The sequence below is a fragment of the Mustela nivalis genome, assembly GCF_964662115.1.
Source record: "Mustela nivalis genome assembly, chromosome: 14".
Classification (NCBI taxonomy): domain Eukaryota; kingdom Metazoa; phylum Chordata; class Mammalia; order Carnivora; family Mustelidae; genus Mustela; species Mustela nivalis.
The window spans coordinates 10,974,508-10,988,868 of record NC_139033.1 but is presented as its reverse complement, the minus strand read 5'-3'; the positions used below and the strand labels follow the sequence as shown (position 1 = coordinate 10,988,868).

Below are 14,361 nucleotides of genomic sequence, written 5' to 3'. Positions count from 1 at the left end.
TACTTCCCTGTGACCCTGTGGACAGAGATAGAGAAGAAGCCGTGCTGGGAAAGTAGGGGTTGGACAACATAATGGGTTCTCAGCCAGGGTATTGGTCATGTGTCTCAGGTGATGGCTGGCAATGTCTGGAGACATTTTTGGTTATCACAGCATGGCGGGGGGGGGCGGTTTGCATAGAGGCCAGGGAGGTTGCTAGAAAGCCTACAGTACACAGCACGGCCAGCATAGCAAAGAATTTTCCAGCCCCGCATGATCTTAGTGCCAAGATTAGAACACTCTGTGAGGATGCCCCAGAGAGAGCAGCCTGGGGAAGCTCGGGCTAAGTTCTGTGCCCTCCTGAGTTTTAGGAATATGCCTTTGTGCTGATTAGGTAACCATTTCGGGGCTCACAAGACACACGTCGCACAGACTGGGAGAAAGGGAGAGAGAGGTACTGCTTTTCCTTGTAGAGATTGGCAACTCCCTGGCTGTTTTTCTCCCCAGGTTCACAGACCTGTGTTTGAAGCCTGGTCAGCGTGGAGCTCCGACTCCCGTGGCCATCCCGATCATTTCAGAACGCTTCCTTTTCCCCGACATTTCATCTTTCCCCTTCTCTCGTTTTTCCCACTTCCCTGAAAACATCACCTTTACGTGCTGGAAACCCACGCTGCTCTTTTCTCCCTCTCTCCAGTGTGCTGGGCTTTACTGTCCCCTCCGTCCGTGAGTCTAGACAGAAGGCTTTACGAGGAGTGAGGCCAGCTGAAGATTTGTTTCTGGTGGCTGTTCCCTCAGTCTTTCCTTGTCTGCATACAGGAAGTGCTGGCTGTTAGAGAGGTTTTCACTTCCTTACCAGATCCGACCCATGGTTCTCAAATGCTAATCTGTGGTGCAGGGCTGGTTCAGCAGTCACAGTTTTTCATAAATCTGAATGTTTATGAAAAATACTGATTCCTGGGGATCAGCCTCAGAGCTCCAGATTAAGTAGGTTGGAAGTGGGCACCTGAAACGTGGTGTTTTTTAGAAGCATCCCAGGTGACTCTGAGGCTTAGATGTTAGTTATCTGGAGCGGGTTACTGTGACCCTAGCAGTTACCCAGGAAGTCTTTCTCGGATTAAGCCAAGAGCAAGAACAATGATCAGAAGGACATAATTGGGCCTGTTTGAGTCTTCTCTTCCTGCCAGGGTGTACAGGGGTCCCTGCCAGTCATTGATTAAGCTTGGATTTTTTTTTTTTTTTTTTAAGTTATTACGCTGGCTGGGCTGATAAGTACCACGGGCAAACCATTCCCATCGATGGGGACTTCTTCAGCTATACCCGCCATGAACCGGTCGGGGTGTGTGGGCAGATCATTCCGGTGAGTGTTGGGCTCCTAATAAACACAGGAAAGCTTATCAGGAGTGCCTTGAGATGCAGCGATCTCAGACAGGCTGATTGTACAGGTGGTGGGGTCTGTGGATGCTGTCGGAAGGCAGCCTGGGTGGTGGGTGAGAACACAGGCTTTAAGAAAGCCAACTGGTGCTGCCGTGTGTGGACTCTGACTTTGGGCAAATCACTGATCTCCCTAAGACTCAGTTTTCTTATCTGAAAAGTGGAAGGGAACACAGCATTGTCTCGGGGGTGGGGGTATAAAATGCAACAGCGCAGCATGGAGCCTAGTACGGAAAAAGCTCTAATGAGCTTGAGTCGCTCTTGCTCCCATCCTCCTGCCTTGTCCATCTGTCTTCGGCTCACAGCCAAGTTGTGGGGGTAGCGCAAGGGGCTCAGAGAAGTCGGTGCAGCCTCTCCTCCCTGGGCTACCCCCTGCCCTGGCCAGCGCAGATCTCAGCTTCGGTTCCAAGAGGAGTTACTGTTTATTGCAGTGGAACTTCCCTCTCCTGATGCAAGCCTGGAAACTGGGTCCAGCCCTGGCAACTGGCAACGTGGTTGTGATGAAGGTAGCCGAGCAGACTCCGCTCACCGCCCTCTATGTGGCCAACCTGATTAAGGAGGTGTGTGGTTTGTGTTAGTCTTGACCTCTGAACGCCCTTGTACAGGCTTGCTCTTTGGGGGTTCTTAAGAGGGGCTTTGGGGGCCCCAAAGTGGGGCAGGTGTTCACAGCGCAGGGACTGAGCCTGCCCCCACCCCCTGTACCTCATACAGGCCAGCCGAAATGGCCCTCCCTTACCTGTTTTCTACACTGAGTTTCACTGTCAGACCCCTTTGAAGAATGAGCATTGTTCTAGGTGAATGCCAAAGGGGAGCAGTGGCAGCCCCAAGGAACCCTGAAAAGTAGGGTCTCTGCTGTGTCATTTGGAATTCCTGAGCAGTGCCCCACAGACTGGTAACTGCTTGTCTGGGTACTGGGCAGGCTACTTTAGCCTCTCCGGGAGGGGTGTGTGCTCTTTGGTCCAAGCCCTTTGGAGCAGGAGAATGACACCCAGTGTCCCTGTCTGTTTGCCCACAGGCTGGCTTTCCCCCTGGCGTGGTCAATATTATTCCTGGATTTGGCCCCACAGCTGGGGCTGCCATTGCCTCCCATGAGGATGTGGACAAAGTGGCCTTCACGGGCTCCACCGAGGTAAGGCATCACCAGGACCTCAAGCTTGTGGCATATTCGACCCAATTTCCCACTGTCCTCCAAGGATGATGCGTTGAAAATTCGCCTTTGGGTACTGCGTGGAGGATTCCCCAAGATGGCCTCTGGGGAGCCTGAGTGAGGGCCCCACGTGGCCAGTAGTGGCTGTTGGGGTGGAGCCCTCTGTGGGTCGCTTGACACTCTGGCTGAATTGAGGGGCCAGCACACCACGTGGAATAAAGAGGCCGAGACCGTCTATACCTCATGAAGGCCAGAGTGGACCTCCTGTCCGGGCTCAAAGCCCTTTGGCGGTGTCAGGCTCCTGAACCAGCACTGCCCTGACATTTACAGAGCAGGGACTTTGGGAAGACATGAGTTCAAATCCCAGCCTCGCCAATATGACATGGGGTGATTCACTGAATGCCTTCGGGGTTTCATTTGTTCTCTTTAAAATGAGGATGGCAATCCGGAGACAGTGGAGGCAGTGGAGACAATACGTGTAGTGTAGTGGGGAAGATCAGGGGCTCCAGAGTCTTACTGTTTCAGTGGCACTTACTAGCTCTGCCATCTTGGGCAGGTCACTCAGGCTCCCGAAGCCTCTGTCTCATCTGTAAAACGGGGATGATAAGTGCATCCAGCTCACAGGATTGGAGTAAGGGCGATGAAGCTTGCGACGCGATCAGCAAGGGTCTAGCTCAGAGTAAGTGCTCAGGGAGGGAATGCATGAGTAAGGAATGTCGTGCAGCTCTGTGCCAGGCCCGGGAGAAACAGGGATAGGTAAGAGGTCTGGTGATCATCTCCTTCGAAGCAAGGACGGAATTCCTTCTGAAGAGTAGCCTTTCCTGTCCTTGAATTTCTGCGAGACTTCATCACATGGCTCCACAGAAGGCACACTGAATACCATAAGGAATGTGGTCTCAGATCGTTCCCCCAGAGGTAGATACGGCCCAGCATTCCATCCGTGCGCAGTGGCGGCGGCTCTGGGAGGGCCGGGACAGAGCCCAAGAGAGCATGATCCAAGCTCTTCCCTTGCTTTGCCCAGATGAATGCCTTGAGGTGCTGCTGAGATTCTCACCGAGGGGATGGTTTTCTGACAGAGACAGATTTGTTCATTCAGATAGGTTCAGATGTGCCAGGCTCTGTGACCAAGGAGGTGAGGAGCCCCTCATCATTGCCCCCACAGAGCGTGCCATGGGCTGGGGGACCACACTCAACTACACTGTGGGAAGGGGGCGGGATAGCGGTTTGACCTGGTGATGGACTCACGCTGCCCAGGTGTGAATTCCGATTCCACATTCACCAGCTGTGTGACTTTGGGCAAGTGACTTGACCACTCTGAGCCACAGCTCCCACATTTCTGAAGCAAGGCAAAGAGTCGTGCCTACCTTTGAGGTCATTGCAGGGATTGAACTAAATGAACACGAAGCGCTTGGCACGGTGTCTGGTATGTAGGCGCGCTCGGTATAGAGAAGTCATATTGCTCCCACGGTTTCCAGTCATTCTTGTCCTGGGACTGCAGAGGGGTGAAGCAGCAGTGGTACATGAATAGCTAGACTGGGTGAAATTCTCCGGGTCTCTTGTAGTCCAGCTGCTCCCTTCTGTTGCATCTAGAAGAGCACTTGGTTCTTCTTTGCTCCTCCTGAGAGCTTTTCTGTATTTCTGCTTTCCCACAGGTTGGCCACCTAATCCAGGTTGCTGCAGGGAGCAGTAACCTCAAGAGAGTGACCCTGGAGCTGGGGGGAAAGAGCCCCAACATCATCATGTCAGATGCAGACAGTAAGGTTTTTTCAGGGAGGAGGTGTGGGACAAAGGTGGCCACGCGCTGTCCATACCGTGGCTCCTCTCACTTTACTGAGCTTCGGCAACCACTGGACTCAGTGTCTGCCCCCTAGGCCCGAGGAGGAAGGTCAGAGTCTGCAGCATGGCCCTCCCGCCTGCATGACCCGGTCCCTCCCCAGCTTCTCTCCTCTTTGCTCCCCACTGCTGCTGGGCCGCAGTGCTCAGTCGCCCGGCCATACCGCATGCTTGCCCTCGGAGCAGACCGCGCCGCCTCCTCCTTAGCCCGCTTCCCAGTCCCGCGGGGGCGCCCCCTGATTTGCCCCTCCCTGACTGCTGTGGGCTGGCTGGGTGGGTCCTGCCACCACCCTCATGCCTGTTACCACAGAGGGCTGTGACCTCCTTTCTCTTTGTGTTTGTTCACTGGGTGTCCAGACCCCAGGGAAGGAGAGATCAGGTCTGTGCTGGTCGGTGCTGTTGGTGGCATGGACGGGTTAAGAGGATAAGCAGACCCTGGGGCCAGGCTCATCCTCGGTTTCTTCTCATGGTGGCTTTTTTGCCTCCCCAGTGAACTGGGCTGTAGAGCAGGCCCACTTCGCCCTGTTCTTCAACCAGGGCCAGTGCTGCTGTGCAGGCTCCCGGACCTTTGTGCAAGAAGACGTGTATGCCGAGTTTGTGGAGCGGAGCGTTGCCCGGGCCAAGTCTCGTGTAGTTGGGAACCCCTTTGACAGCCAGACTGAGCAAGGGCCACAGGTAAGCCCGGCTGCTGCAGAAGGGTCTGGGTGTCCAGAGCCAGCACGGAAGAACAGAAGGGGTCTCAGACTCAAAGGCAGGGAGGCTTGGCTTCAAGTCTCAGCTATGCCATGTGCCAGCTGTGTGTCCCTGGGAAGCCACATACCCTCTCTGCGCCACCGTTCTCTCATCTGTAATAATCACCTTTCTGGAACTCACGGGCTGGCTTTAAAATGGAAATCAATAATAGAAACCAGCTTATAAACTTCATACACATAATAAATATCAGGAGGATCTGTGTAAAAAGGAATGCCTGCTTCCTGGACCTTGGCCATCCATAAAAATGTATCTTCCATGGGCGCCTGGGTGGCTCAGTTGTTAAGCGTCGGCCTTTGGCTCAGGTCACGATCCCAGGGTCCTGGGATTGAGCCCCACATCAGGCTCCATGCTCAGTGGGAAGCCTGCTTCTCCCTCTCCCACTCCCCCTGCTTGTGTTCCCTCTCTCGCTGTGTCTCTCCCTGTCAAATAAATAAATAATATCTTTAGGGGAAAAAAAATGCATCTTCCAGAAGGACACACGTTATCTGTTAACTGTGGTTATCTTTGGGGAGTGGGCCAGAGAGCCATGGCCTGGACTTGACTTTATACTATTCTGAAATGTTTGAATTTTTAAAAAAATTATATATATGTGTATATATACATATATATTTATATTTATATTTATATTTTTACATATATCAAATATATATGTATGTAATTTTTTACCATGAGGACATACTCATTTTAAAGATTTTATTTATGTATTTGACAGATCACAAGTAGGCGGAGAGGCAGGCAGAGAGAGAGAGGAGGAAGCAGGCTCCCCGGGGAGCAGAGAGCCCGATGTGGGGCTTGATCCCAAGACCCTGGGATCATGACCTGAGCTGAAGGTAGAGGCTTTAACCCACTGAGCCACCCAGGTGCCCGAGGACATACTCATTTTAATCAAAGCTACAGCCAACAGTAATTACAACAAGAAGAAATATAGTGTCTCTGCCCATTTCCTCACGTCCTGAGCCTTACTCCAGCATTGCTCTTAGACCCCGCCTGTCCTGGGCTCTCTGTGCTGGCCTTCCCCCGTTACCCCCTCAAGAAGCAAGGAATCCACAGGGCCAGGGGCGCTCCCAGCTCCCACCGGTCCCTACACCTACTTCTGGGGTCACGGGTGCCTCTGTACAGGTCCCATCCTCCTGAGGGTGTCTGCTGCTAGTGACCATCCTCTCCCCAGGCTCCAGGCCTGGTCAAAACCAGTCTTTTTTGTTTTTGTTTTTTTTTGGTCAGTGCTGGGGAGAGAGGCAGGCAGAGGCAGACCGCAGGCTCCTCACTGAGCAAGGAGCCCGATGCAGGACTCGATCCCAGGACCCCAGGATCATGATCCAAGCTGAAGGCAGACACTCAACTGAGGGAGCCACCCAGGCATCTCTAATTAATAGACTTACTTTTTAGAGCAGTTTAGGTTTATAAAAAAAAGAGCAGAAAGTATGAAGTTCCTTTCACTCCCCACCCTTCCCCTTCAGTTTCCCCGACTGCTGACATCTTGCATTTGTATGGTACATTTGCTATAACTGATGAGCCAATGTGTTGCATTATTATTAACTGAAGTCCATAGTTTACTTCAGGGCTCACTCTTGGTGTTGCTTTCTCTGGGTGTGGACAGACATACGAAGACACGAATCCACCACTGCAGTAGCATACAGAATAGTTTTTGAAATTCCCCTGTGCTCCACCCATTCAAACCTCCCCTACACCAATGCTAGGCAATCACTGATCTGTTTACTGTCTGCATAGTTTTGCCTTTTCCAGAATATCCTATATCTGGGATCGTACACTATGTAGCCTTTACAGATTGGCTTCTTTCAGTTAACAATGTACATGTACATTTCCTTCATATTTTTTGGTGACTTGATGCTGATTCCTTTTTATGGCTGAGGAGTCTGCCATTGCATGGACATACCACATTTTCCTTACCTACTTAACCTGCTGATGGGTATTTGGGTTCTTTCCACATTCTGGCCATTGGGAATAGTGCTACTATGAATCCTAACACCTTTTTTTCCCTCTCCTGTTTTTCTTTGTAGTTTATGGCTATTTAATTAGTAAGGTGATACAAAGTTGTATAAAATCTTTGATAAAAAGTGTTTAAAGGAAAAAATAAAACCCTCTTGGCTCCCTTCTGTCTGTTCCCCAGAGATAACCACATATGTGCACAGGTGCACAAACACACAGAATTCCGTTTCTGTATATTTGTTTGAACAAAAACAGGATTATATAACATTCTACAAGCTTCCCTCATCTTTACAGAATACCTTAGGGTATCTTTCTGTGTCAGTCCACAGATCAGTGTTTTGTTGTTTTGTTTTTTTTTTAAACTGAGCTTTTTAAAAAATTTTTATTTATTTATTTGACAGACAGAGATCACAGGTAGGCAGAGAGGCAGGCAGAGAGAGAGGAGGAAGCAGGCTCCCTGCTGAGCAGAGAGCCCAATGTGGGGCTTGATCCCAGGACCTTGGGATCATGATCTGAGTCCAAGGCAGAGGCTTTAACCCCCTGAGCCACCCAGGTGCCCTGAGTATTTCATTTTTTGACCAGTATTAATAAACTACCTGCCAAAAAGGCTGTACCACTCTATAGGCCTTTTTTTTAAACTGAGATACAACTGACATACGACATTGTATTAGTCCTTCTGGGAGCATATGAATATGAGAATTATGTATCATACCTTGCTATCAATGTATTTTCTTCTTTTTCTTCTTATTATTTTTGATCTGGAATGCTTTACGAATCTGCTGTCCTTGGGCAGGGGCCATGCTAATCTCTGTATGCTTGCAATTTTAGTGCTGCTGAAGCAAGCACATTAATTTTTTCACTATTTTATTTATTTTTTTATTTTTATTTTTTTTCACCGTTTTAAATTCTTAATTATTCATAGTTGGAAAATAAAAACAGTGGGTTTGATATGCATTTCTTCGAGGGCTAACGAGATTGGTTGACCCTTTTCTTAACGTTTACTGGCCCCTGGGAGTTCCTCTTCTGAGCCTTGCTTATTCCTAAGCTTCTCCGGTGGCTCAGTTGTGTCATTCATTGCCTGTGTAGTTCTAAGCCTAAAGCTAGGAGAGGTCTGACTCTAGCCGTCTCTGAAACTTTGGACTCCTTTTCCCCACAGGTGGATGAAACTCAGTTTAAGAAGGTCCTTGGTTATATCAAATCTGGGAAGGAGGAGGGGGCGAAGCTGCTGTGTGGTGGAGGGGCAGCTGCGGACCGTGGCTACTTCATTCAGCCCACCGTGTTCGGAGACGTGCAAGACAGCATGACCATCGCCAGGGAGGAGGTTAGCATGGGGCCAGCACTCCGGGGAATGTTCTTAGGAGAAGTGGACGGTTAAGTCTGGTGTCTTTGTACCATGACCCATCCTCTGGCTTTGGGCCAAATCCTGGCTCTCTGAGACAGATTATTTAAATTCTATCTAATCTTGTCCCCCTCTTCCACCCTTTATGGCTGTTGGGGGAAACTTCCAGATTCCCTTGCACAGTTTCCAGGCCCTTTGTGTTGTGGGCCCTGCAAGCCATGGGTCAAGGAGTGGTTTTGCTCAGCCCTTTTATGCTCTTTATATAAGCAGGACATTGGACTTGACCAAAGGGCTATGATTTTTCCACGTGGCAAGGTTCCCGATGTTCTTCCCCTTAGCACTCATTATGAACATAGGAGAGCAGCTCTGGCTCACTCATTCATTCATTTCACAAATACTCAGTGCCTGCTATGTGCCAGGCTCTCAACGGACACTGGAGATGCAGAGGTATCCAAGACGTGTTCCCTGCCCTTCTAGGGTCCACACACGCTCCCCTTCATGTATACAGGGACAGCATTTCCTCTTCGTATATAATTCAAAATAAAATAATATGAAAATGCAAAATCAGGGGAAGGAAGTCCAACAGAGTTCTGCCTCTTTCCCCATCATGACGATTTGAGGCTTTTTCTGAAATCTCAAATACCTCTTCTCCAGAAGGATGGGGGGTGCTTCTGCTTGGCCAGTACCTGAAGCACATGACGCCCCATCCCATAGTCCTGCTCCAACCATGATGAGCTCCTGGCACCCTTCTCCCACCTCTTGCCTCGACACTCCCCAGGCAGGCCTGTAATCAGCCATTTCTTCAAGAAGTCCTACTTCCTTTTAGTGAAAAGTGGGATTTCCTGAGGATGGGCGCTGGGTGTGTTTCTGCTTGGAACTCTGTTCCCTCCTCCCTGGTCCCCACCTGGACTCTGGTTTGGCTAGTGTCACTGGTTGGTTGTCACTTCGTCAAAGCCTCACCCTTGCTCTCCATTTGGCCTTTCTAGGAGCTCCCAGCACTCATTACATTGCTTATAGCGGTTCCTTCTAAGGCCCTGACTACGTTAGAACCACCCACACTGCATTCCCACACCCCCAGCAGCCCACATATCTGGCCCCTGTGACTTCGTTTTTTGAATCTCATTCTCCACTAAAAAGAACAGGGATTCCTTGAAGAAATAGCTCATGCCAGGAATAGGGCAGAGAAAATACAAAATAAACTTGGATGTCTTGAGAGCAGAGACCCTGTTTCTTTCACAGTTACTTCTTCAGCTTTTAGTGTGTGCCTTGCTGAAAAACTGGTGTAAATTCTCTGAAACGAAATCTATGTGTAACAACATGCCAGAAGCCCCTACCTTGCAGGACTGTTTGGTAATAAAACCAGCTATGTAAATACATAGCATATAGAATGTAACCAATCGCCATTAGCTTCCTTCCCTTTGTGTTTCATTGAGCTCAGGAGCTGTTGTCTTCCTGTGGAACTCTTGGGCTATGTCTGGAATGATCTGCTCAGCATTGTGAAAGCTAGATGGCAGGCGGTTTCCATGTCTGCTACACCCTCCCAACTGTGCACTCTCTCACCGCAGATCTTTGGGCCAGTGATGCAGATCCTGAAGTTCAAGACCATAGAGGAAGTCATTGGGAGAGCCAACAATTCCAAGTATGGGTTGGCTGCAGCTGTCTTCACCAAGGACTTGGACAAGGCCAATTATCTGTCCCAAGCCCTCCAGGCAGGCACTGTGTGGTAAGAGCCTCCTGGCAACCCCTCACAACCTAGGCAGGGATCCCCAAGCCAGGGTCTTCTGGAATCTGGTGCTCACACCCCAAAATTTGGGGCGTGGTCTCAGTTCCTCCTGGGTCAGGGCGTGGTATAGCAGACAGAGATTTCCCGTCCCCTCTCCTGTAGCAGATTAAATTTCCCTCCAGTACATATGCCCATGTAGGTTTGTTCTTGGGCAAACAGGTGGATGACTGGGATGGGGGCTCCTTACCAAGTGAACAAGGGCAGGAGACCGGAGCTAAGGGTCTAGAGCTATGTGTAATACTGGTCTTATGAGCTTAGCACCTACTTCACACACCCTAGGATGGCTATAATTTTAAAACAAGGGGCACCTGGGTGGCTCAGTGGGTTAAGCCTCTGCCTTCAGCTCAGGTCATGATATCAGGGTCCTGAGATAGAACCCCACATCGGGCTCTCTGCTCAGTAGGGAGCCTGCTTCCCTTCTTCTCCTGCCTGGCTCTCTGCCTACTTGTGATCTCTCTCTCTCTCTGTGAAATAAATAAATAAATAAATAAATCTTTAAAAAACAAAACAAAACAAAATACCAGGTATTGATGAGGGATGTGGAGAAATTTGAACCCTTACATGTTGCTGGTGGGAATATAAAATGTTGGAGCCATCATGGGTAACAGTCTGGCAGCTCCTCAGCAAGTTAAATGTAGAATTACCATAGGACCCAGCAATCCTACTGCTAGGTATATATACCCAAGAGAAACAAAAACACATCTGTCTACACAAAAAAGTATACCTGAATGTTCATACCAGGTTATTGATAATATCCAAAAGGTGAAGATGACCTAAATGTCCATCAGGTCATGAATGGACATCAGTTGATGAATGGATAAACAAAACGTGGTCTGTCACTGGACTATCATTCAGCCAAAAAAGGAATAAAGTGCTGATACATTCTGTAAACAGAGATGAACCTTGAAAGCATGATAGTAAGTGAAAGAAGCCAGACACAAAAGGCTACATGCTGTGTGATACCATTTATATGAAATGTCTAGAATAGACAAATCCATAAAGACAGAAAGTAGATTAGAGGCTTCCAGGGGCTAGGAGAGGAGGGCAGTGGGGAATAACTGCTTATTGGGTAGAGTTCTTTGTGCGGTGATAGAAACATTCTGGAATTAGATGGAAGTGATGATTGCACCACGCTGAGTCTGCTATATCCCCTCAACTGTGCACCTGTAAGTGGTGAATTTCAAATTCAATTAATGTTTAATAATTTTTAAGGGCGTCTAGGTGGCTCAGTGGGTTAAGTGTCTGCCTTCAGCTCAGGTCATGATCTCAGGGACCTATGATCAAGTCCTACATCAGGCTCTCTGCTCAACAGGGAGTCTCCTTCACCCTCTCACTCTCCCTCTGTGGCTAGTGCTCTGAAATAAAAATTTTTTTAATTTAGTAATTTTTTTAAATGGCAAAAAAAAAAGTACCTGGTTAGCACAAACGATTCATTCAAACAGGAAGCTCTGATGTGTGCACCCTGTTACTAACATTCATCTCTGACCACACCATGAGGGGTGATGACTTAACAGCTTTTTTCATGTGGTTTGCTTTTAGCTCCTACGTGGCTGTTCATAACTACAGGTCGACCCATCTATTTTTCCTCAGTAATATTTTAGAGCCATTCAGGATGTCGGAGGGGTATGACACCCTATCTCCTATAAGTTACTACTGAAATCTTGTTTCAAATTATAGGGTCAACTGCTATGATGTGTTTGGGGCCCAGTCCCCGTTTGGTGGCTACAAGATGTCTGGGAGCGGCCGGGAGCTGGGCGAGTACGGGCTGCAGGCGTACACTGAAGTGAAAACGGTGAGTATGGGCACCTTCTCAGCTCTCTCTGGTGCCTGACTCCCATCAGCACTTATTACTTATTTCTTGTTTTAAGCCACAGAAAAGGGTGAGGACCCAGTCTCTGCTCTGTCTCATGGGAAGTACTTGGCACCTGGCCATCACTACGCCTACACACTCCTTTGCTAGGCTGTTACACTCCAAGTTTCATAAGACTTGAGAGAAGGACAGATCCCAGTGGGCCAAAGCAGTAAGGGAAAAGCTTCTAATAAGAATCAAGCTGTGAAGGGCACCTGAGTGGCTCAGTGGATTAAAGCCTCTGCCTTTGGCTCGAGTCATGATCCCAGGGTCCTGGGATCGAACCCCACATCGGGCTCTCTGCTCAGCAGGGAGCCTGCTTCCTCCTCTCTCTTTCTCTCTCTCTCTCTCTGCCTGCCTCTCTGCCCACTTGTGATCTCTGTCTGTCAAATAAATAATCTTAAAAAAAAAAAAGAGAGAGAATCAAGCTGTGAGATGTTAGAGACCAAGGGCCATAAATATACCAATATCATTTGATTTTATAATGTCGGTGATAGGAATATAGCCTGAAGGATGAATCAGAAGTACAAAGAAAGTGACATTCCCTAACTGTTCATCACAGCATGGTCTCTCAAATATGGAAAAGTCAGATGTAACATAAATGCCCAGTAAATTATGGAACACCCAAATCATGATTTACTAGGTAGCCATTAAAAATCTTTTCTGTAGGGGGTAACTGGGGTGGTACAGTTGGCTGGGCATCTGACTCTTGGTTTCGGCTCAGGTCATGATCTCAGGGCCGTGAGATCGAGCCCCACGTTGGGCTGCTTGCTCAGTGCAGAGTTGGCTTGAGGATTCTCTCTCTCTCTCCCTCTACCCTGCCCCGTCCCCCATGTGGGCCGCCTCGGCTCTCTCCTGCTTTCAAATAAGTAAATAAATAAATAAATCCTTTAAAAAATACTTTTGTAGGATATTTGACATGGAAAATCATCATCCTTTAAAGTGAAAAGATAGGCTACAAAGCCATACATGCAGTGTAAGCCCACTATAAAGACTATATATACATACATATACACTTAGGTACCTTTATTTTAAATTATGGAGAAGATAGCAAAGAAAGGCACCAAAGCGAAAATGGTTTTTTCTACAAGGGACACTAATTACAGTTTAACTAGGCAACAGACGCACAAGTGATATTTAAAGAAAAGAGTAACAGCGGAGCTGGACTTTCCCGGGATTGGGAAAGCGAAGGCTCAGGGCATGCAACCCAGCCAGGAGGAGCAAGGTGAGAAGGGCCGATGGGCACTTCCCTCGGTCATCTGGTAAGCCACAACCTGTGTTCTCGAGAAGCTCGTTGGATTAACATAAATCTGTTTGCCTGTTCATTTAAAACTGCCCAGGGGCGCCTGGGTGGCTCAGTTGGTTAAGCCTCTGCCTTCAGCTTGGGTCATGGTCCCAGGATGGATCAAGCCCTGTGTCCGGCTCCCTGCTCAGCAGGCGAGTCCGTTTCTCCCTCTCCCTCTGCCCCTGCTCATGTGCTCACACACTTTCTCTCTCTCTCACATAAAAAAAATCCTTTTTAAAAAATAAATAAAATTGGGGCGCCTGGGTGGCTCAGTGGGTTAAGCCGCTGCCTTCGGCTCAGGTCATGATCTCAGGGTCCTGGGATCGAGTCCCGCATCGGGCTCTCTGCTCGGCAGGGAGCCTGCTTCCTTCTCTCTCTCTCTGCCTGCCTCTCCATCTACTTGTGATTTCTCTCTGTCAAATAAATAAATAAAATCTTAAATAAATAAATAAATAAATAAATAAATAAATTTGTCCCATATAAGAGGCAAGACCCAGATTTGACCATGACACTCACTGGCCTGTAACTGCTCATCAAAACAGTGATAAGATTATTTAGGACCGGTGTAGGGGGGCGGTGCTAGGACTGAGCCCCAGGAGTCACAGCAGCAGGATTGCTTGAGGGCAGTGGGAGGCAGAGCCCGAAAAGAGGAGGCTTGAGTTGAGGTGGTTTGTGCAGGAATCCAGATGTAAGTTGCTGATGCTGGAGGGCTCGGGCACTGGGATATTGGAGAATGGGAAGAAGCTTTTTGAAGAAAAGAAGTGGCAGGACTTGATGGCTGGAGTGTGGAGGCTGCAGGCAGGCGAAGGAGGCACAGCTGCTTCAGCTCCATGCCAGGCACTGTGCTTTGTGCGCGTGATGCTAACGATTCCTGTATTTTGAGTTTGGGGACCTTGCGTGATAATCCTGACAAAAATATGATTAAAGGGGCGCCTGGGTGGCTCAGTTGTTAAGCGTCTGCCTTCGGCTCAGGTTACGATTCCAGGATCCTGGGATTGAGCCCTGCCTCAGGCTCCAT

The 14,361-nt window shown here is 48.8% G+C and overlaps 1 protein-coding gene across 1 annotated transcript in view; it reads left to right on the top strand.

Moving 5' to 3' along the window:
* Positions 1 to 14,361, top strand: part of ALDH2 (aldehyde dehydrogenase 2 family member) — a 31,437-nt gene that overhangs the window by 15,612 nt on the left and 1,464 nt on the right. The window contains exons 5-12 of the mRNA XM_082698464.1: positions 1,222 to 1,333; positions 1,839 to 1,967; positions 2,423 to 2,536; positions 4,207 to 4,309; positions 4,878 to 5,062; positions 8,244 to 8,408; positions 9,992 to 10,149; positions 11,887 to 12,001. Coding sequence (XP_082554590.1) covers positions 1,222 to 1,333; positions 1,839 to 1,967; positions 2,423 to 2,536; positions 4,207 to 4,309; positions 4,878 to 5,062; positions 8,244 to 8,408; positions 9,992 to 10,149; positions 11,887 to 12,001 — 1,081 coding nt within the window. The remainder of the gene's footprint in view (positions 1 to 1,221; positions 1,334 to 1,838; positions 1,968 to 2,422; positions 2,537 to 4,206; positions 4,310 to 4,877; positions 5,063 to 8,243; positions 8,409 to 9,991; positions 10,150 to 11,886; positions 12,002 to 14,361) is intronic.